The sequence below is a fragment of the Phyllobates terribilis genome, unplaced genomic scaffold, assembly GCF_046119375.1.
Source record: "Phyllobates terribilis strain yellow unplaced genomic scaffold, ASM4611937v1 Scaffold_13__5_contigs__length_258822181, whole genome shotgun sequence".
Taxonomy (NCBI): Eukaryota; Metazoa; Chordata; class Amphibia; order Anura; family Dendrobatidae; genus Phyllobates; species Phyllobates terribilis.
The window spans coordinates 155,934,122-155,959,876 of NW_027362773.1; the positions used below are offsets into that span (position 1 = coordinate 155,934,122).

Genomic DNA, 25,755 nt, shown 5'->3' on the forward strand with positions numbered 1-25,755 from the left:
GACCTGAGGCGTCACAGGGAGCGCAGAGCAGGAAGACAGCTGATCTGCGGAGGCACGGGGAGAGGTAAGTATCGGGCTGCCGGGGCCCTGAGCAAGCGGCGGAGAAGGGCGGGCGCTGACACCGGTCTCCTCCGCCCATAGCCCAGCGGGGTGCGCGACCGCCAGTGGGCCCCTCTGCCTGCTCAGGGCCCCGGCATTTGCCCGGGTGCGCCGGGTGCTGACGCCGGCCCTGATGATTGCTATGACTAGTAACACCTATATATAGATAACACAGGATCCATTGTTCAGAGTAGATGTCACAGCTCACCTCTTCCTCCTCCTGTACAATGACTGATAACACCTCTATACAGCTCTTGCAAAAATTAAGAGACCACTGCAAAATTTTCATTTTCTCTGATTTTTCTCTTTCTAGGTATATTTTTGAGTAAAATGTACATTGTTGTTTTATTCTATAAACTACTGACAACATGTCTCCGAAATTCAAAGCTAAAAATTTTGTATTTATTTGCCGCAAATGAGAAATCGTCAAAATAATAAAAAAGAAGCAGTGCTTTCAGACCTCAAACAATGCAAAGAAAACAAGTTCTTATTCATTTAGAAATAACAATACTCATGTTTTATCTCAGGAAGAGTTCAGAAATCAATATTTGGTGGAATAACCATGATTGTTAATCCCGGCTTTCATGCGTCTTGGCTGCTTTCCACCCGTCTTTCACACTGCTTTTGGGTGACCTTATGCCACTCCTGGCACAATAATGTAAGCAGTTCTTCTTTGTTTGCGGCTTGTGACTATCCATCTTCCTCTTGATTACATTCCAGAGGTTTTCAATGGGGTTCAGGTCTGGAGATTGGGCTGGCCATGACAGGGTCTTGATGTGGTGCTCCTTCATCCACACATTGATTGACCTAGCTGTGTGGCATGGGGTATTGTCCTCAGAGTTGGGGAACATTGCCTGAGCAGAAGGAAGCAAGTGTTTTTCAAGGATAACATTGTATGCGGTTTGAGTCATACGTCCTTCACAAACATTAACCTGCCCAATTCCAGCCTTGCTGAAGCATCCCCAGATCATCACCGATCCTCCACCAAATTTCACAGTGGGTGCAGACACTGTGGCTTGTACGCCTCTCCAGGTCTCCATCTAACCATTAGACGACCAGGTGTTGGGCAAAGCTGAAAATTAGACTCATCAGAGAAGATTACCTTACTCCAGTCCTCTATGGTCCAATCCTTATGGTCTTCAGCAAACTTTAGCCAGGCGCTCCTTTGCTTCTCATTGATGAAAGGCTTTTTTCTAGCTTTCCATGACTTGAGGTCTCTAGGAGCCAGTTATGAACTGTTCTTGCCGTGCACTTCACCTCAGCTGCCATTTGCCATTCCTTTTGTAGGTCACTTGATGTCATCCTGCGGTTGCTGAGTGACATTTGAATAAGATGACGGTCATCCCGGTCGGTGGAGAGTCGCTTTCGCCCTCTGCCGGTCTGTAGCTTTGTTGTCCCCAATGTCTGCTTTTTGACCTTGTTATAATGGACTGCCGTCTTCGAAATTTTAAGGCTGGAGGCAACATGACGCTCACTGTATCCCTCTGCTAGTAAAGCCAGAACTAAGCCCTTTTTTTCCTCACTCAAGACTTTTTTCTTTTTAACTCCTTTGGCATGGTGAAAAGTAATTTTTTCATTCAAATTACTTTTGGCCTATTCCTAGCACTTGTTTTGCCATCCAGCTTGTCCTATTGCAAGTGAATTGTGAAGACCACAGCAGTGTTTTTTATACTTTCCCTGGTTACATAAGATTTGGTTCAGATGATCACCTAATCAGAAGCACATTAAGTAGAATGAGGTGGACGGTGGTTGGACTTCAACTGACATTGGAATGGAACGACTGTCAGACATGTAGAGATGGCGATTTTTAGAAAACTGTGTAGTGGTCTCTTAATTTTTGCCAGAGCTGTATACAGTAGATAACACAGGATCCACCATTCTCAATAGGTGATGTCACAGCTCACCTCCTCCTCCTGTACAATGACTGATAACACCCCTATATACAGTAGATAACACAGGATCCACCATTCACAATAGGTGATGTCACAGCTCACCTCCTCCTCCTGTACAATAAATAACACTTCTATATATGGTACACTCTAGTTGTATCCCAACACCTCAGAACACAATGTTATGCTGGAGACATAATATAATTCTGATAATCTATCTTTATATTTTTCAGTCCTGGTCCCAACAAGGAGGTGGCCACTGCTGTGGATTACCAAGGTCCAAAACGCAAGCTGTACAGTGCATTACCGGGGAGGCATTTTATTGTGGTAAAGCCGTATCAACCTCAAGGAGAAGGCGAGATTCCACTCCACAAGGGCGACAGGATAAGAGGTAAGATGGCTAATAAACCACCACGGTACTGTAGAGCTCATTCATACTTTTCTGGACACTCATCCTATTACAATCGCCGGTCACACGGATGATTTTTCATCTGTTTTGCCATCCATATTGTACGGTTTTTATATCTGTATGGTATCTTTTTTCATTGCCAGGTTAAAAAAAATGTACAAGACCAAATGTAGCTTCCTATGTTAATAATTACAATGTATTCACGATAATCAGATACTTTACGGATGACCAGTGTGGGATCTGATCCTTTTTTTTTGTGCATCCTTTGTGGGGACGGCACAAAGGTGGCATTATTACTTTTGGAGAGGGCACTCGGGGAGTCATTGCTTTTTATAGAGGCATTTATACTCTCTAAAGGGGGCACTCAGATGGCATCATTTTGTTTTGTTGTTTTTTGAGATGAAGGCTCAGTCGCTCGGATTAAGGGAGCATTAACTTCATTTTATTTTTTACACCGGTGGTATTTTTGCTTTTGGAGAGGGCACTATGAGGGGGGTGGTGTTGATACTTTCTAAAGTGGGCATTAATAGTTTTAAGGGAACACTCTGGGTTTTATTGCTGGGTTAGGGGGCACAATATTTGCCTTGCTCTGGGCGCTGGCATCATATGTATCTGGTGCTGCTATAGACATCAGAGCTGTCTGTCTTGGGTAATGAGGGGTTTGGAAAGGAAATGAGAAAAGACAAGGCTTGATGTGTTTTTTTTTTCTTTTTCCTCCCTTTTTATTGAGCAGATGGCTTCGGCAGATTAGGGCTTGATTAATGAAGTGAAGTGTACTGTTTGATTACCAGACCATCAGTTACATTGTAAAATGACGGGATCTAAGAAACGTAACCTGACTGGAGATCCCGGGCCGCCCGCTCCACGTAAGGAGCAGCCAGCAAAATAAAGGGATTTCATCATTACTTCAGATTTCATTTTGTGTCCTTTGGGGAGATTTGGAGGAGGTTTTGGTTTACTGAAGTGGCTTTGGAAGAGTTTTTTTTTTTTTTACCTGAAGTGTTCTTTGCAGCCTTTTGATTGGACAGTGCTTAGTTTCGAGGGTTTTCATTAAGGACCACGTACTTTTTCCCACTAGGCGTTTTTTTAAAAACCTCTTCAGTAAAAAAAAAAAAAAAAAAAAAGTTTGAAAATCTCCTTATATGCCTAGCAGTGTACATAGGGATAAGTTGAAAAAGTTTTTGAAAAAAACATTTTGGAGAGAATCTGCTAAAAAAAAATTCCACAAAAAGCGTTTAGTGTGCAGGTAGCCGAAGGGTATGCGCACGCGACGTCTTTCAGATGCCGGCTTACCCACTGAGTCTTTCAAGCAGAAGATGCTTCAGAAAAATGTGAGCGCTATTTTTCCTGAAGAATATTTTTTGGCACCTTTTTTAGTCAATTTTTTGCAACATTTTTTTTTAAAATTGTATGTATAAAATAGTGATTTTTTTTTTTTTTTTTTTTTTTTTTACAAGCAGAAGCCGCCTGAAGAACGGACCGTGCACCTCTTTTAACCGCTTTGCGGCGTTGGAAACCTGTTAAGAGAGGCTCAAAAGATGGAACGTGTGAACAGCGAATCATTTTTACATTGCAGAGCATATGTTCATTCTTTTCAGTGCTTTTTTAGGCTGGTAACGAAACTTACCCGCCTGTAAAACGTGTCGTGTGCACATTCCCTTCTTGTTCAGTGTCTGCGTGATGCAGAACAGGACAAGTCTTCCAGCTCCAAGATGAGGATCCTGAACAGAAGACCCCCACCTCCCCTCTATTAATTCCCTAATAGGGTCAATCAAAATGTTTTTTTCTAATCCAGACAACCCCATGTAACCAACAGAGAATGGTATAAAATACATTCAATTGATAAATTGCTTCTTTGAAGAATTTTTTTAATCTCCTCTCCCATTGCGTAGAAATGCTAAAATTATTCCATTGTTTGAATCGGAAAACATGGCGGAACTGATTGAAAATCCGCTCTCCGTGCAAAGATAATGAGGGCGATTAGTCCTAGTGATTAGCATGCTGCACAGCTCTGTACCAGACAGCATCAGACTGCAGGGGATGGTTCTGCTAAAGAGAGGAAACCTGTCCATGTCCGGGGGATTAAGTATGGACCTCGTAGTTAGTAATAGGCCCCGGTTACTGCAGATGAAGATTTGGGCTTCTCTTATGTCACCGGCGCTGAGATAAGTAACAGCTGGAATGTGAGAACGGCCGTGGGCGATACCTTACTTCATGAGGCTCATTAGGCCTGGTAACATATGTATATTGCTTCAAGGAGCTTTATGCCTCTTAAAGTAATTAATTGGAGGAGGGGGTTCTCCCTTAATTGAGACCTCCACCCCCAACACATTTGTAAAATCAGGTATATATTGGAAGGAGCGAAATGGCCTGAAAGGTTTCTACAAAGAAACTTTGTCATTTTTTTTTAAAAATATTTTTTAAATGTTCAAGATCTCTGCTTGCTGTCTGTGATTGAAAAGCTTTATGTCAAAGTTGTAAACCCTACAGCTCAAGGTCAAGAGATTTTCTGTAAGCCAGACAAGTTAGAATTATACTATGCACAAAATTTCAAAGAGTGGTTTATTCTAGAGCACTTAGGGTTTATTAATCAATAATGCTCAGGATGTGTAATAAATGCATGATCCTGGGCTCTGACTTGCGGGAATCTTCCCTGATCAAGAGGATGGGGGTCTTGTGTTGCCCATATGAATAAGGGGGTGGTACGGAAGCTTGACCGCTAGAGATGAACAAAAAGATTTGCAGGACCCTGGACCAGTGGCCAAATCGGTAGTCTGGAGCCACTGGACCAGAGCCCTGGAAACCTTCTCCTCTCTGCAGGCATCTCTGGCGCTTCTTCTTACTAGTAGGCCTGGCGTGATGTCATTGTTGTAGCACGACATCGTGCTGGGCCTACTAATCAGAGAAGGACCCGGAGATGCAAGATGGAAGAGCGGTGGAGGATTTCAGGGCTCTGGTCCCTCAGCCATGAACTACCGATGTGGTCACTGGACCAGGGTCCTGCCAACTTCACCTTTCCATTCACTGTCCATGGGAGCAGTGCTCCTGCATGTGCACTACTACTGCCATAGATACGTAGAAGTGAATGGAGAAGACTACTCTCCATTCTAACACTATGGATGGCTGAGGAGTCCTGTGGTCGGACCCCAAGAGATCATGGATTTATCACTATTTCTGTGAATAGATGATGAATGTTGCTGGGAGTATGACATGCAGCGGTAATTTTTTGTTTCAGTATTGATCACATATCGAGTTATCACGAGATAACGTCTTAGATGCAATGATTAAGAACTTATAGTTCGAAACGCGTTTGCTGTTCCTCTCCAAGGTGGACTTTTAATATTTTTTGCATGACCCAATAAAATATGGATTTTAGAAGATTTGTTCAGCTGGATCTTCCTGGTTCCTCAACGTCTTAGATTGGGGTTTTTTTTGTTTTTTTTACATTTGACCTAGGTATTATTATTTTTCTAAATTAGTGCCCTTTGTGGACAGGTTTAATAATACATGTACAGCAGAGATTCCTATAGAAGCCGCTATTAATTAGTGTGGAGCTTGGATGTATAACCATATCAGTGACTTGGTAATTGGCACCAGAACCTTCTGGACAATCTATAAGCCACGTTTAATTAACCTCTGGTTTGGATGGTTTCAGACTATGTGCAAAACAGAGCACGTAGTTCTGTAGCCGAACCCAGTGATAGAAGGTGAACTAATGGGATTGTGATCTACACCATCAATATGGAGATCAGTGCTGATTTCTACCATGTGATTTGTGTTAACAGAGTCCCATCCCGCCCCTTTGACATTGTGGAATTTAAATGTTCTGCTCGTGGGTCTGAATTTACAGTTCTGGGGACTACGAATCAACAGTTGTATCAGTCATTACATCAACGTCGTTTCTGTTTTCGCTCTTGATTGCTGACATAATTGTGACGTTTTCACATTTCAGCCCTGGACATATAGGATCTTGTGTATTCTGTATTCCTACTGACTACTTTGCAAAGCCTGGAATCTATAAACCAGATGCTATTGACGGATTATTTGTTGTTCTTTATTTTAAAAAAAATGCTATCTATACAGTACAGACCAAAAGTTTGGACACACCTTCTCATTTAAAGATTTTTCTGTATTTTCATGACTTTGAAAATTGTACATTCACACTGAAGGCATCAAAACTATGAATTAACACATGTGGAATTATATACTTAACAAAAAAGTGTGAAACAACTGAAAATATGTCTTATATTCTAGGTTCTTCAAAGTAGCCACCTTTTGCTTTGATGAATGCTTTGCACACTCTTGGCATTCTCTTGATGAGCTCAAGAGGTAGTCACCGGAAATGGTCTTCACTTCACAGGTGTGCCCTGTCAGGTTTAATAAGTGGGATTTCTTGCCTTATAAATGGGGTTGGGACCATCAGTTGTGTTGTGCAGAAGTCAGGTGGATACACAGCTGATAGTCCTACTGAATAGACTGTTAGAATTTGTATTATGGCAAGAAAAAAAGCAGCTAAAGAAAAACGAGTGGCCATCATTACTTTAAGAAATGAAGGTCAGTCAGTGCGAAAAATTGGGAAAACTTTGAAAGTGTCCCCAAGTGCAGTTGCAAAAACCATCAAGCTCTACAAAGAAACTGGCTCACATGAGGACCGCCCCAGGAAAGGAAGACCAAGAGTCACCTCTGCTTCTGAGGATAAGTTTATCCGAGTCACCAGCCTCAGAAATCGCAGGTTAACAGCAGCTCAGATTAGAGACCAGGTCAATGCCACACAGAGTTCTAGCAGCAGACACATCTCTACAACAACTGTTAAGAGGAGACTTTGTGCAGCAGACCTTCATGGTAAAATAGCTGCTAGGAAACCACTGCTAAGGACAGGCAACAAGCAGAAGAGACTTGTTTGGGCTAAAGATCACAAGGAATGGACATTAGACCAGTGGAAATCTGTGCTTTGGTCTGATGAGTCCAAATTTGAGATCTTTGGTTCCAACCACCGTGTCTTTGTGCGACGCAGAAAAGGTGAACGGATGGACTCTACATGCCTGGTTCCCACCGTGAAGCATGGAGGAGGAGGTGTGATGGTGTGGGGGTGCTTTGCTGGTGACACTGTTGGGGATTTATTCAAAATTGAAGGCATACTGAACCAGCATGGCTTCCACAGCATCTTGCAGCGGCATGCTATTCCATCCGGTTTGCGTTTAGTTGGACCATCATTTATTTTTCAACAGGACAATGACCCCAAACACACCTCCAGGCTGTGTAAGGGCTATTTGACCAAGAAGGATGGGGTGCTACACCAGATGACCTGGCCTCCACAGTCACCAGACCTGAACCCAATCGAGATGGTTTGGGGTGAGCTGGACCGCAGAGTGAAGGCAAAAGGGCCAACAAGTGCTAAGCATCTCTGGAAACTCCTTCAAGATTGTTGGAAGACCATTTCCGGTGACTACCTCTTGAAGCTCATCAAGAGAATGCCAAGAGTGTGCAAAGCAGTCATCAAAGCAAAAGGTGGCTACTTTGAAGAACCTAGAATATAAGACATATTTTCAGTTGTTTCACACTTTTTTGTTAAGTATATAATTCCACATGTGGTAATTCATAGTTTTGATGCCTTCAGTGTGAATGTACAATTTTCATAATCATGAAAATACAGAAAAATCTTTAAATGAGAAGGTGTGTCCAAACTTTTGGTCTGTACTGTATATAATGATCGCGATCAAGCTGCTGCTCGACAGACTATGTATTTCCACAGTCAGACCCAGGTCCTTCTCTGCCCCCTTCTGTTTTGAGGCCTGCGGGCACATAGCAAGGTGAATTACTAGCATTAAGGACCATCCTGATTGGGTACACCTTGTTGCGACAGGATGGCTTTTATGTTTTTTTTTATTAAAAAAAAAAAAAAAAAAGTCAGCTTAGCACAATATTTTAAAAAATGAAAAATCAGGGGTGAATATCCCGCTGACATCTAGGCTCAGGTGTAAATGGCTTAGTCTCCCTTCTACCGAATTAATATGTACATCTTGATCTTCGCTAACATTTGTGCAATGTTTTTGTTGTTTTTTTTTTTCCCTTAAGAAGCAACTCTAGAAAATAGAGCTAAACCTTTCTTTATATTAATTGGGAGGTTTTCAATCTGTTTGCAGTTGTAAGCATTGGAGAAGGCGGATTCTGGGAAGGCAATGCCAGGGGGCACGTTGGATGGTTTCCTGCAGAATGTGTGGAAGAAGTTCAGCCGAAGCCAAGTGAAGGGCGACAAGGTAAGACGATCCTGGAAATGCACTGGCTGATCAATCCCCTTTAAGCCATGTAATATATGATTTGTGAGGATGTGCTGTATTTTTAGCACTCGGCATATATTTCTGTGCCATTGTCATGTGAGGGAGGTGTTTGATAAGGTGCGGAGGAATCAAGCGCATGTTAACCAACGTGTGACAGAAAGAGAGCAGAGACTAATGCTAAGAAAACGGCATTTGTATAGATGGGAGTGCTCTGCAGGAAGCCTGCTGAGACTTTTGGTACCCCTAGGAAATTAGCAGATTTAAATACACCTCCATACTCAGCCAGCTCGTGTGAAAAATCTTCCACCTTAGTATCATATCACATTAGACTTGACATAATGTTCTGATCCGAGGACCACAAGGACTTCAGGCATTTGTGGTTGTGACATACATGGGAGCCGTGCAAAGTGCTTTCCATTCTTGGAATTATGCGGTATTTTTGCTTGGGAAAATCCCTTTAATTAATAGCTTTCTTGGTGCACATTTTACAGCTTGGGAAGATTACAAAGGCGTCCATGATTACAGAATAAGGGAGATGGGGTGAAAACTGCGGAGTGCTCATCTTTGGGTGTGGATTTGCATTTTGCTATGTGAGGCTATACATGCTGCATATAGCGGGTTTTACTCATTGCTAGTTTGGCAAAGACCATTTTTTGCTCGTTCTTGGGATTACAATGCCAAAAACAGGGTCGCAAAGGTACCGTAAGGGAAGAAGCTGCCAGTGATGTAGCACGACGTGAACAGAATATAACCTCTTAACAGTAATATTTATATACCGTGTACCATCAGTCCAGGAGCACGGCCATATTTGTGGACCACGTTCACTCCGTGTATTCAGGGGACTTTGGAAGTGAATCCCAGATGAGGAACCTGGCAACATATTTACTCGGCTAGACTACAAATATTCCATATGGCTCAGATCCCTTTTGAGCTGGGGTGCACAAATTTTTTGGTCCAAGGACCACATTGCCATACTGAACTAATCCCAAGGGTCACAATTTTTTTTTAAAGGGGTAGTTACATGAATACATAACCAGAACCACCACCAGTACATTAAATCACCGGAACCAAATATTGAGTATTTGAGAACGATTTGGAGAGTTTCTGCTCCAAAAAAATCAGTGTGTACACATGCTAACTTAAATTGAGTTTTTTTGAGCAGAAACTCACCAAATCCTTCTGATAATCTTAAATCTCTACGTTTTGACACTTTTTAAGTCTTAACATAGCCATGAAGCATGTTGTGGATTGCAACACGTGTACAATATCAGAACCACTATCTGCACATGCGTGCAGCACCAGAACAACCATCATTACATGAATGCAGTATTAGAACCACCATCATTACATGAATGCAGCACCAGAACCACCATCATTACATGAATGCAGCACCAAAACCACCGTCCGTGCATGAATGCAGCACCAGAACCACCGTTAATACATGAATGCAGCACCAGAACCATCGTCAGTACATGAGTGCAGTATCAGAACTACCATCATTACATGAATGCAGCTCCAGAAACACCGTCAGTATGTGAATACAACGCCAGAAACACCATCAATACAAGTATACAGCACCAAGCTTAGTACAGCAATCAATTGTAATGTCAGGTCAGCCCCATATACATTTGTATTGTATAAACCTACAATTCCCAGTATGTCCTTATGGAGCAGAAACTCGACAAATCCTTCTCACAATCTCAAATCTCTAAGTTTTGACACTTTTTTTTAAATTTTAACATAGCCTTGAAGCATGTTATGGATTGCAATGTGTACAATATCAGAATCACTGTCAGCACATAAGTGCAGCATCAGAACAACAATCAGTACATTAATGCAGTATCCGAACCACCATCATTGAATGAATGCGGCACCAGAACCACTGTCAGTACATGAATGCAGTGCCAGAACCACTGTCAGTACATGAATTCAGTGCCAGAATCACCGTCAGTACATTACTGCAGCGCCAGAAACACCATCAGTACATGAATGCAGCTCCAGAACCGCCAGTACTTGAGTGCAGAGCCAGAAACACTGTCATTACATGAATGCAGCACCAGAAATACTGTCAGTACGTGAATGCAACGCCAGAAACACCATCAGTACATGTATACAGCACCAAGCTTAGTACATCGATCAATTGTAATGTCAGGTTAGCCCCATATACATTTGTATTGCATGAACCTACAATTGCCAGTATGTCCTTAAGGAGATGCTGGGAGTTGTTGTTACCAGCCATCATCAGACTGCAGACCATACTGGAACCACAGCACCGATGAGACGCAAGCTGGATCACAAAGTAAAATTTACAACACCTTATGGGTGACATGTTCTCTGATTGGAATCGCTCCCATCCCTTTTGTCTCCTTGTAGCACAGACGCCATGATGAGATTTATTGCCCAAAGCTTATTTCTCCAGACTTCCCTTTTCTCCGTCTTCAGCACCACGTCCCGACATGGTGGCCTTAAAAATAAAAGCTTCATTATACTGCCCCATCAATAAAAATCTCCCATGCTGCCTTACTGAATAATTAATTGCCCCTCACTGTGCTTCCTGCACAAAATATCCCCTCACACTGCTCGTCTCTATAATAATCCCCCCCGAACTGCCCCTCTCCAAAATATCCCCACACTACCCCTCTGTATAATATCCCCACCATACACTGCCCCTCTCCAAAATATGTCTTCATCAGTGTTCCTATCCGGTTTCTCCCACAGTCATAGATCACAAAGTAATGAATTGGAAACATTTGCAGCTTTGATACTTTTGTGTCTTCATTTATATTCTCTCATTACCATGAATTAGTCCGAAGACTTTTTTTTTTTTATCCTCTCCCATTCTTCCGGCCAGGATTGCCGAGGACAATTCCCATGCGCGGGGGTCATCTTCCAGTCATTATTTCATTACCAGTCTTTATTTGTGCTGCGCATGTAATTAGCCTACATAGATGACTGTGCTTCTGTAGGCGCCGTGCATTATTTAGACCGTCTGATTTGGATGAGAGTTGAAGGCGTAGGGGGTAACGGGACCTTCTGACTCGAGAATCCGCATCATGCAAACTGCTTGTTATCAAGAACGATGTTAATGGGTTCTCGCATGTCCTAGAGGCTTTTGCGCACCCACAATAAAGCACTCGGAAAAAGATTTTGTAGGCGGAGGACAGAGCGGGTAGAACGAGACGTGAGCTGATATTTACAGAATGGTCGGATCATTTGCGCTGATGCAGCATCTCCTATCTGTGGCCTGCGGGACATCCAGCTCACCAAATCCTTACAGGGAAGACCTCCAGCTGTTCTAGTACAGGACATGCTTTTCCTTGTAGTTCTACATTAATTATTGCCCCATGCTGTGTGCAATTTGCTCGTAAATGGGTCACGATCCAGTCATATTTCAATTTTTTTTTTAATAAGTGCGGGGTTGGGGTTAAGGTGAAATCGCACATGGCTGCCATTGCAGCGGTTAGCCTGTACAGGAAATCATCGAGGAAGAGCGCAGAACGACTGAACACATTGTTCTGGTCGGAGTCTGCTCTGGCGGTGGATCGTACTGAGATTTACAGAGTGTTTACTAGCGCTACAGCCTTTCTCGGGATGAATGTGGCATTGCAGCTTTGCCATATTCTCAGCATCGATGCGGAGCTGTGATAGCAGAAATAAAGCAGCCATGTTTTTCTAATCCTGCACAAGAAGGAAGAAATGTAAAGCGAGAATTCCAAATGTTAGAAGCGGATATAAAAAGGCTGCTGTCACGTTCTTATTTCAGGAGGACACCGCTACTTTGCCTCACAGGTTCCTACTTTACAGGGAACAGTGCGCTCCGGAAGATCAGTATTTTGGACCAATAGCGTGGCTGCAAACTGAGCGCTCTCCCATGATCCTATATCAGGCAACTTATCCTCTGCAGCGTCGGAGGAGCCTGGCAGATACAGCGATCCGGCCAGCTTAAGAGCAGTGCTTGTAAACGCTTCATTCCTTGCCTAGGTCATCCGTCCACCTCTGAAATTGTTGCATGGTTTGGCTTCTTCATCCTTTGGTACATAGCAGAATGAGTTATCATTGATCTCGCTGTCTGGTCTGTAAACCTTATCTCTCTTCTCCTGAACTATCTTCTAAAGCGCCCTCTAAATACATAAGAAGCTGTTGGCCAAACGATGGTTCGGCCGATCATTCAGTGAGCAGGTTTCTCACATACAGAGGAGCGTTCGCTTTGCCGAGCTCTCCCGTGTTCTCCATGAGAAAGAAAGATGCTGTCAGACATCTCTGGCAGTGGCTTATCCCCTAGAGAACAAAATGATCGGCCCTCTAACATTTGACATGTTGACTCCTTATCTCCCGAGACATCATCTTTCTGGGGTCCACACACATTAGACTGTCAGCTGAGCTCGTCGATATCGGCAGATTCGGCCAGCGTTATTCTAATGTGTATGAAGGCCTTAAGTCAATTTTTGACCAGATGGCAGCTGAACAGTGATTGTAAGAGATGGTAACACAAATTTAATGGCTGTCTCTCCTGACTTGCCTTCCCCATACCTATGCTTGCTCACCTCAGATGAGCATGCATGTTTTGTTTTTTTTCATGGAGTAAGGTAACTAAATCATTGGTTGACTCTTCTCTCACAGAGAATGGAAGGATTGGGCAGCTAAAATCCAACAGCCCTGAGGTTTGCTGTCGGGATAGAGAAGGGAATTCCCTTATTAGATGGTCGATCGTTCCCACCAAAATCAATGGGAACCAGAGATTCGCAGCAAGAGCATTGTGTGCGCCGCTTGTTTTTCAGTCGGGGAAGGGAGCTGGTGAGACAGGACCGCTCCTGGTTGTTTTCACCGCCCATTCACCAGCTCCTTAATAAGAGGGTCCATGCCCAGATGGGTGACCTCCAAGTCACTGAAAGAGGCTTAATTGTGCATGTGTGGAGGAACAGAAGTCTAACTCTCCGTACTAATGAAATGGCGCATTATCAATGTATTGGGATGTAAAATAATAAATGTATTTTGTCATTGAGGGCGTAGTATCGTCGCACGTCCCGCGTGCCATCGAGGAAGGAGACGTTACTGTTTCATCTATGGTATTACATGTAGATTTCACTCTCTTCATAGGTTAAAGCCATGTATAATTAAATTAAGAAGTGGCGGTATAATTGTGTTTGCCTGCAGAACTAAGCAGATTTGCTCTCATAGTAATTAGCGTGCCGAGGGTATTATTGCCTTACTTATACAAACCAAATCAATGCGCAATCAATAGACTAATAACCGCGGTCTGCGTGAAATCCTGCAGCTTCTCGCATATCTTGTGTGTGGATGGTAATATAGGGCCTTATACGCATCCCCCCAATGTTTGATGATTGCTCATTAAGAGACCATGTCCCCCTTGGGGCTTTTGCTTCCCTGCACAGATGCTAGATGTTTGCATTGCTTTGGAGGGTCGGAGAGGAGAAGTCGCCCTTGCCGTCTTTTAGCGCTGATTTTGCTGTACGGTGTCAGTTTGCACTTGCAATGTTGGAATTCTATTCTTGAACCCCTAAAATCATGTGGAGCCATTCTATACTATTCTGCTTGAGGATATGCCATAATACATCAAGGTTATCATTAATGAAGCTGCATGTATAGACGTAGCAAGAATCCAGCGATCGTTCAGTACCGTACACCGTTATATGCAAAGTGCATGTTGTGCCTATGGAGGGTGCCAGCAATATTGCTGTTTTCCACCATTGTACATGGCAACAACTGTCCACTGGGACCACTGTATAAAAGAATCCCAATACTATACCCAATATACGTTTCTAGATTCACTTTTTGTCCTTTGCCCGTTGTGTGTGAGTGTATTCTACTCTGTGGCCACAAGGTGGCAGTGGCTTAATGCAAAACAGTATACAGTGTAACAAAACAAGCTGGGATTGGAGAGCATTGTGTTTGGTTGTGTACAGGGCGTGTATCTACCATTGCCATTCTGGGGTTTGCATCTTCATAACTGATTCTTTTGCAACAAGCCACCTCCCAATCACATTGATGTATAGATGCTTTCAGGTGTGACAAGTCAGAGCTTTGATGGACAAATGTGTTGTTCTTTTTTATGCTACTTTTCATCAATTTGGTTAGACCTTGTCTTCAGAGAGTTGGTTGCTGCCCCATATCTCTGTGTAGCCAAAGGGATTAGTACAGCTAATGACAGCGATTCCCCCCCCCCCCCCGTTCATTATTATTGTGTGCATTCTGTATAAAACTTCTTGTTCATTGTATTAGGAAATAACACCAAGACTAAAATGATCAGATGCTTCATATATTGGCCTCATTTATTATTATAATCAATGTGTACAAGATCCCGGGCCCAGATGGTCTGCACCCAGGAGTTCTTAAGGAACTTCTCTCTGTGCCCCCTGCACACAATCTATAGAGACTGTGCTAAGCGACTGGCACAAAGCTGCTCATATACAATAAATTCTCCAGGTCTTTCTAAGGTAAAGGAGTAAAGTTTACATCCATTGTGGGGGAAAAATCTTTGTGTGGCTTGTAGGGGATTATCCACAGAAGTAAGTGACAGAAATAATATTATAAGTGATCGCCTCTTTGGGCAGAAGTTGTCAAACCAACCTGTTGAGGTTTATATACTGAGGTGAGTAGAAACGTGGACATAGGAGTGGATGTGGATATAGTATTTTTGGACTTTGCAAAGGCATTTGACACTGTCCTACATAGACACCTGATGGGCCTATTGCTTAGAAAGTAAAGGTTGTAATTAGATCGAAAATGGGCTCTAAGTCCACATCCAGAGAGCCGGCGGTGGACGACGGATAGTCTGTATGGCCTACGGTTATAAATGGTTACCCCATTGTTCATTGTTGGGTCCAATGTTTATTAATGATATAGAAGAAGGGATTGTGTTGTTTCTGTTTTTGCTGATGACACCAGGTTTTATAATACAAGCTGACCTGGATAAACGTGAGTGTATGGGCATCCACATGGCAGATATGAGGTTCAATGTGCAGAAATGTAAAGATATCCACCTGAGAAATAACAATATTCAGTAATCATATGTTGTAGGTGTAGTAAAACTAGGAGAGTCACTGGTAGAGAAAGATCTTGGTGCACTTATAGATGACAGACTAAATAACAGCACAATGTCAATCAGCCGTCGATTGTCATGTATTATGATGGACATGATCTCGCAGGACAGGGGCGTAATACCAGCACTTTACAAAGTGCTAGTGCCACCTGATCAGGAAAATGGCACCAGTTCAGAGAAAGGAGGACGCCCTAAAGGTACAAAGAAAAGCCACAAAACTGATAAGGTGAATGGAGGAGCTTAGTTTTGAGGAAAGATTTAAATAATTGCATTTTTGACTTGAACAAGTACATGAATGATGCATGCAAAAAGAATGGTCAAAAGCGGTTTCATGTAAAACCCCCGCAAAATACAAGGGGGCGCTCCCTACGTCTGGAGAAAGAAAGGTTCAATCTCCAGAGGAGGCGAGGCTTCTTTACCATGAGGACTCTTAGTCTCCGCTCCAGCCGACCTCAGGAGCCGGTCACAGCGGGAATCAACAATGGTTTAAAGAAAATGGCCTTGATATATATATATTTTTTTATTTAGAATTAAATAACATACAGGTAAATGCTTATGTAGATGTGTAAAGTTCTTTTCTGATTATTTGATCCAGTGGATCTGCAATTGGGATCAATAGGGAAAGAGTAGCTCTTTAGGGATGGATCGGGTGCGGCTCTACATATGCTCCATTCTCTCGGTTGAGCTTATAGTATACAGTTAGGTCCATACATATTTGGACAGAGACAACTTTTTTCTAATTTTGGTTCTAGACATTACCACAATGAATTTTAAACAAAACAATTCAGATGCAGTTGAAGTTCAGACTTTCAGCTTTCATTTGAGGGGATCCACATTAAAATTGGATGAAGGGTTTAGGAGTTTCAGCTCCTTAACATGTGCCATCCTGTTTTTAAAGGGACCAAAAGTAATTGGATAATTGACTCCAAGGCTATTTCATGGACAGGTGTGGGCAATCCCTTCTTTATGTCATTCTCAATTAAGCAGATAAAAGGCCTGGAGTTGATTTGAGGTGTGGTGCTTGCATTTGGAAGGTTTTGGTGTGAAGTAAACATGCGGTGAAAGGAGCTCTCCATGCAGGTGAAACAAGCCATCCTTAAGCTGCAAAAACAGAAAAAACCCATCCGAGAAATTGCTACAATATTAGGAGTGTCAAAATCTACAGTTTGGTACATCCTGAGAAAGAAAGAAAGCACTGGTGAACTCATCAATGCAAAAAGACCTGGGCGCCCACGGAAGACAACAGTGGTGGATGATCGCAGAATAATCTCCTTGGTGAAGAGAAACCCCTTCACAACAGCCAACCAAGTGACCACCACTCTCCAGGAGGTAGGCGTATCAATATCCAAATCTACCATAAAGAGAAGACTGCATGAAAGTAACTACAGAGGGTTCACTGCACGGTGCAAGCCACTCATAAGCATCAAGAATAGAAAAGCCTAGACTGGACTTTGCTAAAAAACATCTAAAAAAGCCAGCACAGTTCTGGAAGAACATTCTTTGGACAGATGAAACCAAGATCAACCTCTACCAGAATGATGGAAAGAGAAAAGTATGGCGAAGGCGTGGTACAGCTCATGATCCAAAGCATACCACATCATCTGTAAAACACGGTGGAGGCAGTGTGATGGCGCGGGCATGCATGGCTGCCAGTGGCACTGGGTCACTAGTGTTTATTGATGATGTGACACAGGACAGAATCAGCTGAATGAATTCTGATGTATTCAGAGCCATACTGTGTGCTCAGATCCAGCCGAATGCAGCCAAACTGATTGGTCGTCGTTTCATACTACAGATGGACAATGACCCAAAACATAAAGCCAAAGCAACCCAGGAGTTTATTAAAGCAAAGAAGTGGAATATTCTTGAATGGCCAAGTCAGTCACCTGATCTCAAACCAATTGAGCATGCATTTCACTTGTTAAAGACTAAACTTCAGACAGAAAGGCCCACAAACAAACAGCACCTGAAAACCACCGCAGTGAAGGCCTGGCAGAGCTTCAAAAAGGAGGAAACACAGCGTGTGGTGATGTCCATGAGTTCAAGACTTCAGGCAGTCATTGCCAACAAAGGGTTTTCACCCAAGTACTAGAAGTGAACATTTTATTTACAATTATTTAATCTGTCCAATTACTTTTGGTCCCTTTAAAAACAGGGTGGCACATGTTAAGGAGCTGAAACTCCTAAACCCTTCATCCAATTTTAATGTGGATACCCTCAAATGAAAGCTGAAAGTCTGAACTTCAACTGCATCTGAATTGTTTTGTTTACAATTCATTGTGGTAATGTCTAGAACCAAAATTCGAAAAATGTTGTCTCTGTCCAAATATATATGGACCTAACTGTATATATTTGCTTTGTCACTAGCATTTTATGCTCTCGGTCACGGGTAATTGGTTAGGTTGAGCGAGTATGTTCAGTCTGAGTACGCTCGGGCCGAGCTCCGAGTATTATAGCTGCTCGGTGATATGGTTGAATCGCTCCCGTGTGCATGATTTGCAACTGTTTGACAGCTTTATTACATGTGAGGAATGTGTAAGAAATAGACATAGAAATAGACATTCCTCACATGTAATAAAGCTGTCAAACAGTTGCAAATCATGCACACGGGAGCGATTCAACCATATCACCGAGCAGCTGTAAATACTCGGAGCTCGGCCCGAGCATACTCGGCGAAAGGGTTAATAGAGCATACTCGCTCAACACTAGTAATTAGGTGTTCTCTCCATGTCTGGCAATGTGCACTTCTTTGGGTCAGTATCTAGGAACCAGTCTCTACTTACACAATCTCCTGTACGATCCTGTTGGGCTACAACTACCGTCATCCCAGCTTTCTCCTAATTTTGCCATGGAGCACTCCCAACATTCGGATTGCTTTTTATTATGTCGTTTCCCATGGCATGTTGGGAGTAGTAGTGGTCTACGTTTAGAGTACTATAGAGTTGTGTTATGCTATTTCCAGTGGTCGGGTCATGGGGTAGTAAGTAGTGTTCAATTGTATTATAGTGTTGTCTATTGGTTGGAGCTTGTTGGGTGTGGTAGTGCTCTACGTATACAGTGTAATAGGATTGTATTATTGCTATGTCCAGTGGTTAGGTCATGCTGGGGGTTGTAGTGCTTTATGTATACAGAATAAGAGAATTGTATTATGGCTATGTCCAGTACTCAATGCATGCTGGGGGTTGTAGTGCTTTATGTATACAGAATAAGAGAATTGTATTATGGATATGTCCAGTACTCAGGGCATGCTGGGTGTTGTAGTTCTCTATGTATACAGAATAAGAGAATTGTATTATGGATATGTCCAGTACTCAGGACATGCTGGGGGTTGTAGTGCTCGATGTATACAAAATAAGAGAATTGTATTATGGATATGTCCAGTACTCAGGACATGCTGGGGGTTGTAGTTCTCTATGTATACAGAATAAGAGAATTGTATTATGGATATGTCTAGCACTCGGGGCATGCTGGGGGTTGTAGTTGTCTATGTATACAGAATAAGAGAATTGTATTATGGCTATGTCCAGTACTCAAGACATGCTGGGGGTTGTAGTGCTCTATGTATAAATATAGAGGCATATTATGAGGTCCTGTGGTTGGCTCATGCAGGGAGCCATGTACTGTGTCTGTACACCGTCCTGATGGAGTAGATTCGGCTGGTCGGCAGAACATTTTCTAGTAAAATATATTGCAATATTGGCAGTGATTTTGAGTACATGTAGTTGCAACGAGCAGTCAGCGTCTCATCTGTATTGTAAGGGGATAATTCTAGTGAATTGACCATCATTCTGACGATTATCTATGTAGTTTAAAAGAAAATTGCCGGTTCGGAAATGTAAAATGCATCAGACATAATTTTATAATGCCTCCACAAGTCCTCATAGAAGAAGCAACAGGCGGTCATGTACTGATAACGGAGCGGGAAAGCTCAAAAGTCACTTGTCCTCATTTTATGATGCGAGTAATCAGAAAGGGTCTTGGGTTCCCTCGTTTCCTGCCCCCCTGCACAAGTTATCATCATACATTATGGGCTGGACTCCAGATACCATTTATTATCGTGTTCTCTAAGGTGATGAGGTGGTATTTGTTCCCTTAGCATCACTGGAAAACGCCACAGGTTAAAAATGAGGGTGGGTGCAATGGTGTCACTCGCACACCCATCATCCATGAGGGGCACCGCTGCTTTTCTAGGTCTCCTAGTCTAGAACTTTTCATAATCTGTCAGATTCTGTTAATGGAAGTTTATTGTTATCAGACATGAATGAAGCTGGACACAAACTCGAGCTTTCCACGGAGCTGTCCAGCATTTCAGGAAACTTTGTCGTAAAGTTCTGTAATTGTTGCCAGATCCATAGTACAAATACAATATGTTATGGTGAAGCTCGGTCACTACCGAAGCTCCAAAACAGCAATGTAATACATTAGACATGTATCATGTACTTTATTTTACTATATTAATAATTTTATTTTTTATTTTTTTAAAAACCTTCCTGGGTGTTGGCCAACTGGAGATACACATATATAGTATACAGAATGCAGCTGGGTACCCCGTGCTTTATAGTGGCAGCCATTAATGAGATTTGTGTCTGGTATTGCAGCTCCATTAAAGTGAATGGAACTGACTGAGCTCCAATACCACGCTCAACCTGAAGACCGGTGTCCTTTCCCCAGAGACCAGGGTTTAACATGGGAGCTCCATGCAGTGTCTCAGCTGTGTGTTTAATGTCACTATTCAGCTGCAAACCAGGGCTGTGGAGTCGGTAAGCCCAACCTGCGACCCCGACTCCTCAGTTTCCCTTACACCGACTCCACGACTCCGACTCCCACATATATTGCTTATATTTAAGTGAATAATTTATTGTAGGACAATGTGAACATCAGACATTTAATCATTTTTATGATACAATAATTAAGATATTTAGATAGAACATGATATATATTTATTGGAACACAACTTTAGAACACAAAAAACTAATAAATTGTAAATATGTAATACACTATGTAATATTGATTGCGCATATATATATATATATATATATATATATATATATATATATATATATATATATATCACTATGTAATAAACTATGTAAGTGGCAAAAAACAGTTTTCAACAAAAACATACTAAATAACATTTGTCCAGTCTATGAATTTGTTCTAAGAAATAGAATCGCCTCCATCAGATCTTCTTTCATAGGTGACTTCAAATCTGACCTAATAATTTTAAGGCTGGAGAACAACCTCTCTATACTAACTTGGTTTGGAGGCAAAGCAGTGACCACATGGGCAACATCTCTAACAATTTCCGGGTATAAAGGAATAGCCTCGTGCACAGTCAGTTCTGATGAATGGTTGAATTTTTCTATTTCTTTCAGAGCAAGTGAAACATTTTGCTAAAATCTGGTCAGTCTGCTTGCTATAGGAGACGGAGTGAAATCTTTATCCTTGCGACAACGCTTTGCCTGCTCCATGTCATCCAAATACTTGTGAAAGTCAAACTCCTCATCTGATGAAGATGAAGATATGGCGGCCGTAGCAATGTCAGGACCCGAGTCCTCTTGCGCCTGGCAGTCCTCCTGTAGGCCACTCATCCTAACTGCTACCTCAGTCAGAGCTTCATTCTTTTTGGTACAGATAAGATATGGATAGACAGATATGGATAAATGGATGGATAGATAGATAGATAAAGTCATAGAGGGATAGATAGATAGATAGTGGGATAGATAGTGGGATAGATAGTGGGATAGATAGATAGATAGATAGATAGATAGATAGATAGATAGTGGGATAGATAGATAGTGGGATAGATGGAGGAATATATAGGTAAATAGAGGGATGGAGAGATAGATACAGGGATGGATGGATACATATATGGATAAATAGATGATAGATAGCCATATGGATGGATAGATGAAGGGATAGATGAAAGGATGGATAGATAGATAGATATATAGATAAGATAAAGTCATAAATAGATAGTGGGATAGATGGAGGAATAGATGGAGGAATAGATAGATTAATAGAGGGATGGATAGGTAAATAGAGGGATGGATAGATAGATACAGGGATGGATGGATGGATAAATATATGGATAGATAGATAGATGATAGATAGCCATATGGATGGATAGCTGGAGGGATAGATGAAAGGATGGATAGCTAGATATATGGATAGAGGGATGGATGGATAGATAGAGGGATAAATGAAAGGATAGATGAATGGATAGATGGAGGGAAAGATAGATAGATGGATAGATAGAGGTATGGATAGGTAAATAGAGGGATGGATAGGTAAATAGAGGGATGGATAGATAGATACAGGGATGGATGGATGGATAGATAGATGATAGCCATATGGATGGATAGCTGGAGGGATAGATGAAAGGATGGATAGAGGGATGGATGGATAGATAGAGGGATAAATGAAAGGATAGATGGAGGGATAGATAGATAGATAGATAGATGGATAGACAGAGGGATGGATAGATAGATGAATACATGGAGGGATAGATAGAGTGTGATAGACAGATGACAGCTACAGACAGCAAATAGTACATTGCACATATCGCACATACAGTACAGACCAAAAGTTTGGACACACCTTCTCATTTGAAGATTTTTCTGTATTTTCTTGACTATGAAAATTGTACATTCACACTGAAGGCATCAAAACTATGAATTAACACATGTGGAATTATATACTTAACAAAAAAGTGTGAAACAACTGAAAATATGTCTTATATTCTAGGTTCTTCAAAGTAGCCACCTTTGGCTTTGATGACTGCTTTGCACACTCTTGGCATTCTCTTGATGAGCTTCAAGAGGTAGTCACCGGAAATGGTTTTCACTTCACAGGTGTGCCCTGTCAGGTTTAATAAGTGGGATTTCTTGCCTTATAAATTGGGTTGGGACCATCAGTTGTGTTGTGCAGAAGTCTGGTGGATACACAGCTGATAGTCCTACTGAATAGACTGTTAGAATTTGTATTATGGCAACAAAAAAGCAGCTAAGTAAAGAAAAACGAGTGGCCATCATTACTTTAAGAAATGAAGGTCAGTCAGTCCGAAAAATTGGGCAAACTTTGAAAGTGTCCCCAAGTGCAGTTGCAAAAACCATGAAGCGCTACAAAGAAACTGGCTCACATGAGGACCGCCCCAGGAAAGGAAGACCAAGAGTCACCTCTGCTACTGAGGATAAGTTTATCCAAGTCACCAGCCTCAGAAATCGCAGGTTAACAGCAGCTCAGATTAGAGACCAGGTCAATGCCACACAGAGTTCTAGCAGCAGACACATCTCTACAACAACTGTTGAATGTTGAATCACAAAGAATGATAATGTGCGGCGTTTTTCTAATCTGCTTTTGCTATTGAAAACATTATCTATGAGCTCAAAAACCTTTCAGGTGATGCGGTTTTTTAAAAAGCTGATCTGCTTTTGCAGCTGAAAAACGTATCTTCAAAAAATGCAGCAAAAACGCTGTGTGTGAATGTAGCCTTAGATCAGGAATAGAACAGCCATTTATAGGACATTTCATAACTTTCCCAAATTCCTATGAAAAAATATTCAGCACATTCTGCATTGAACTACTGTACCCAATTTATTATATATTTTAGGAGTCGGAGTTGGTCCATTTTATACCGACTCCACCAAAATGAGCACCGACTCTCCGACTCCACAGCCCTGCTGCAAACACCTTATTTGTATATTGTATTCTCTCACCCCTGAAAAAAATCACTCCACTCCACTAGGCGACTCTTTTATGTCAAAGTTATGGTCCACTGCCTGTTGTTAAATTTGATTGGTCAAGACTGATTAGGAAATGGGAGCGTGTCTTTGCCTCTGTACAGGAAGTGAGGACGGGTATTTTATCTTTAAGGAAGTGGGGGCGGGTCCTTGTCTCTGTACAGGAAGTAAGGGCAGGTCTTTGCCTCTATGCAGGAAGTGAGGATGGGTCTTTGCCTTTGTACAGGAATTGGGGGCAGGTCTTTTTCTCTACAGTTAGTGAGCGAGGATCTTTGTCTCCCAACATGACATGGGGTGAGTTTCTGTATTGCTACAATAGCTTGTTACAATACTGGCGTAGTACTGATGGAAACCAGTGGCCGAAGGAGCACAAGCAGTAACAGCAAGCGGTAGTTAAAGTTCTTGCAGTTGTAGGAAACAATCCATAGATGAATAGAACAGTCAGGGTAAGAATGTTCAAGAGCCGGAGACTGAAAATAGGCTAACAGCTAGTGGTAAGGAGTGAAACTGCAGCACAATATTAAAGTAAACAATAGCAGCCACTGGTGGTCAAACTGTGGAAGAGCAACAGAAATCCTGACATAACTAGGTGTACGCCTTTTTCTCCCTACAAAAAGAGGGGGTAGATTTTTGACTCTCTAGTCTCTCTACAGAAAATGGGTGTGAGTCTTTGTCTCCCTACAAGAAGTGTTTGGTGGCAGGTCTTTATTTCTCTATAGTAAGTGTGGGTGGGTCTGTGTCACTTTGAGGGGAGGTCTGTGTCTCACTAAAGGATTTGGGGGTGGGTCTCTATCTCTCTACAGGAAGCAGAGGCGGGTTTTTGTCTGTGTACAGGAAGCTTAGGTGGTTCTTTGTCTCTCTACAAGAAGCAGAGGCGGGTCTTTATCTATGTACAGGAAGCATAGGCGGTTCTTTGTCTCTGTACAGGAAGCATAGGCGGGTCTTTGTCTCTGTCCAGGAAGCAGAGGCGGGTCTTTGTCTCTGTCCAGGAAGCAGAGGCGGGTCTTTGTCTCTGTCCAGGAAGCAGAGGCGGGTCTTTGTCTCTGTCCAGGAAGCAGAGGCGGGTCTTTGTCTCTGTCCAGGAAGCAGAGGCGTGTCTCTGTCTCTGTCCAGGAAGCAGAGGCGGGTCTTTGTCTCTGTACAGGAAGCAGAGGTGGGTCTCTGTCTCTGTACAGGAAGCAGAGGCGGGTCTTTGTCTCTGTACAGGAAGCAGAGGTGGGTCTCTGTCTCTGTCCAGGAAGCAGAGGCGGGTCTTTGTCTCTGTCCAGGAAGCAGAGGCGGGTCTTTGTCTCTGTCCAGGAAGCAGAGGCGGGTCTTTGTCTCTGTCCAGGAAGCAGAGGCGTGTCTCTGTCTCTGTCCAGGAAGCAGAGGCGGGTTTTTGTCTCTGTCCAGGAAGCAGAGGCGGGCCTTTCTCTCTACTTATAGTGCTGGCAGAATGCTAATCAAGAAACTGCCCACTGAAAAAAGAGAATGAATGTCAAGTTACAGATGGGGAGAATCGGGGCAGTTCCTGAACATATTACACTGGCGTGTGCACCATGTTGTTGTGACTGATGGGGGCAGCGAGCCCGTGCTTCTCTGCAGGGTCTGTGAATATATCCTGAGATGTGTAGATGTAGTACAGATTATTATTATGTCGTGTTGTAAGGTTTCTGATTATAAGTTGTGCTCTGGTTATATCTCAGTCCCATAATGAGGTGCAATCAAAATGTTTTTCAGGTGTAATTGGAGAATGGGCTCTGCAGGTGCGGTATGAATTGGATCTGGGAGTTTGTCAGGTGATCGGTGAGAGCGTTGTCAGTTCTGCTTGAATGGCTGCTTGAGGCATGAATTCTGTCCCACAAGGATTAATCCTGTTTAGGAGATGTCTAGAAGTGGCTTTCAATGGATCTTAAATACGCCTCTTGATCACACTCCCTCTGAGACAGTCAGGCTTAATAAAAAATGATAACTTGAAGATGTTCTTAAAGGGCACCCGCTGCACACAGGCACCAGCCGTTTTGTGGACTGTACCACTTTTCCTCGAGAATCTGAGCTATGAATTTAAATATTTGCAGATGAAATAACATTCCTTTAATCCAACATTTTATCATTTTAGTTTATAATCTGACAGCACAGAACTGAATGCATTGTGACGTTTTCCAAAAAGCCGAAATATGAGAAGAAAGACCGGATTCCAGAATCCGTCTGATTGTAGCAAATGTTGTGATAAAGGGATATTCCCATCGTGTAAAAGGAGCGATGTTATATGCCGTCCCTCTATCATTGGTCGGGGTCT

The 25,755-nt window shown here is 42.4% G+C and overlaps 1 protein-coding gene across 11 annotated transcripts in view; it reads left to right on the forward strand.

Annotated features, from left to right (window-relative positions):
* The window catches only part of SHANK2 (SH3 and multiple ankyrin repeat domains 2), a 693,215-nt gene that overhangs the window by 434,992 nt on the left and 232,468 nt on the right, over positions 1-25,755 (forward strand). For all 11 annotated transcript variants that reach the window (XM_073658796.1, XM_073658795.1, XM_073658798.1 and 8 more), the window contains 2 exons: positions 2,222-2,379; positions 8,541-8,654. In XM_073658796.1, the coding sequence (XP_073514897.1) occupies positions 2,222-2,379; positions 8,541-8,654 (272 nt within the window). The remainder of the gene's footprint in view (positions 1-2,221; positions 2,380-8,540; positions 8,655-25,755) is intronic.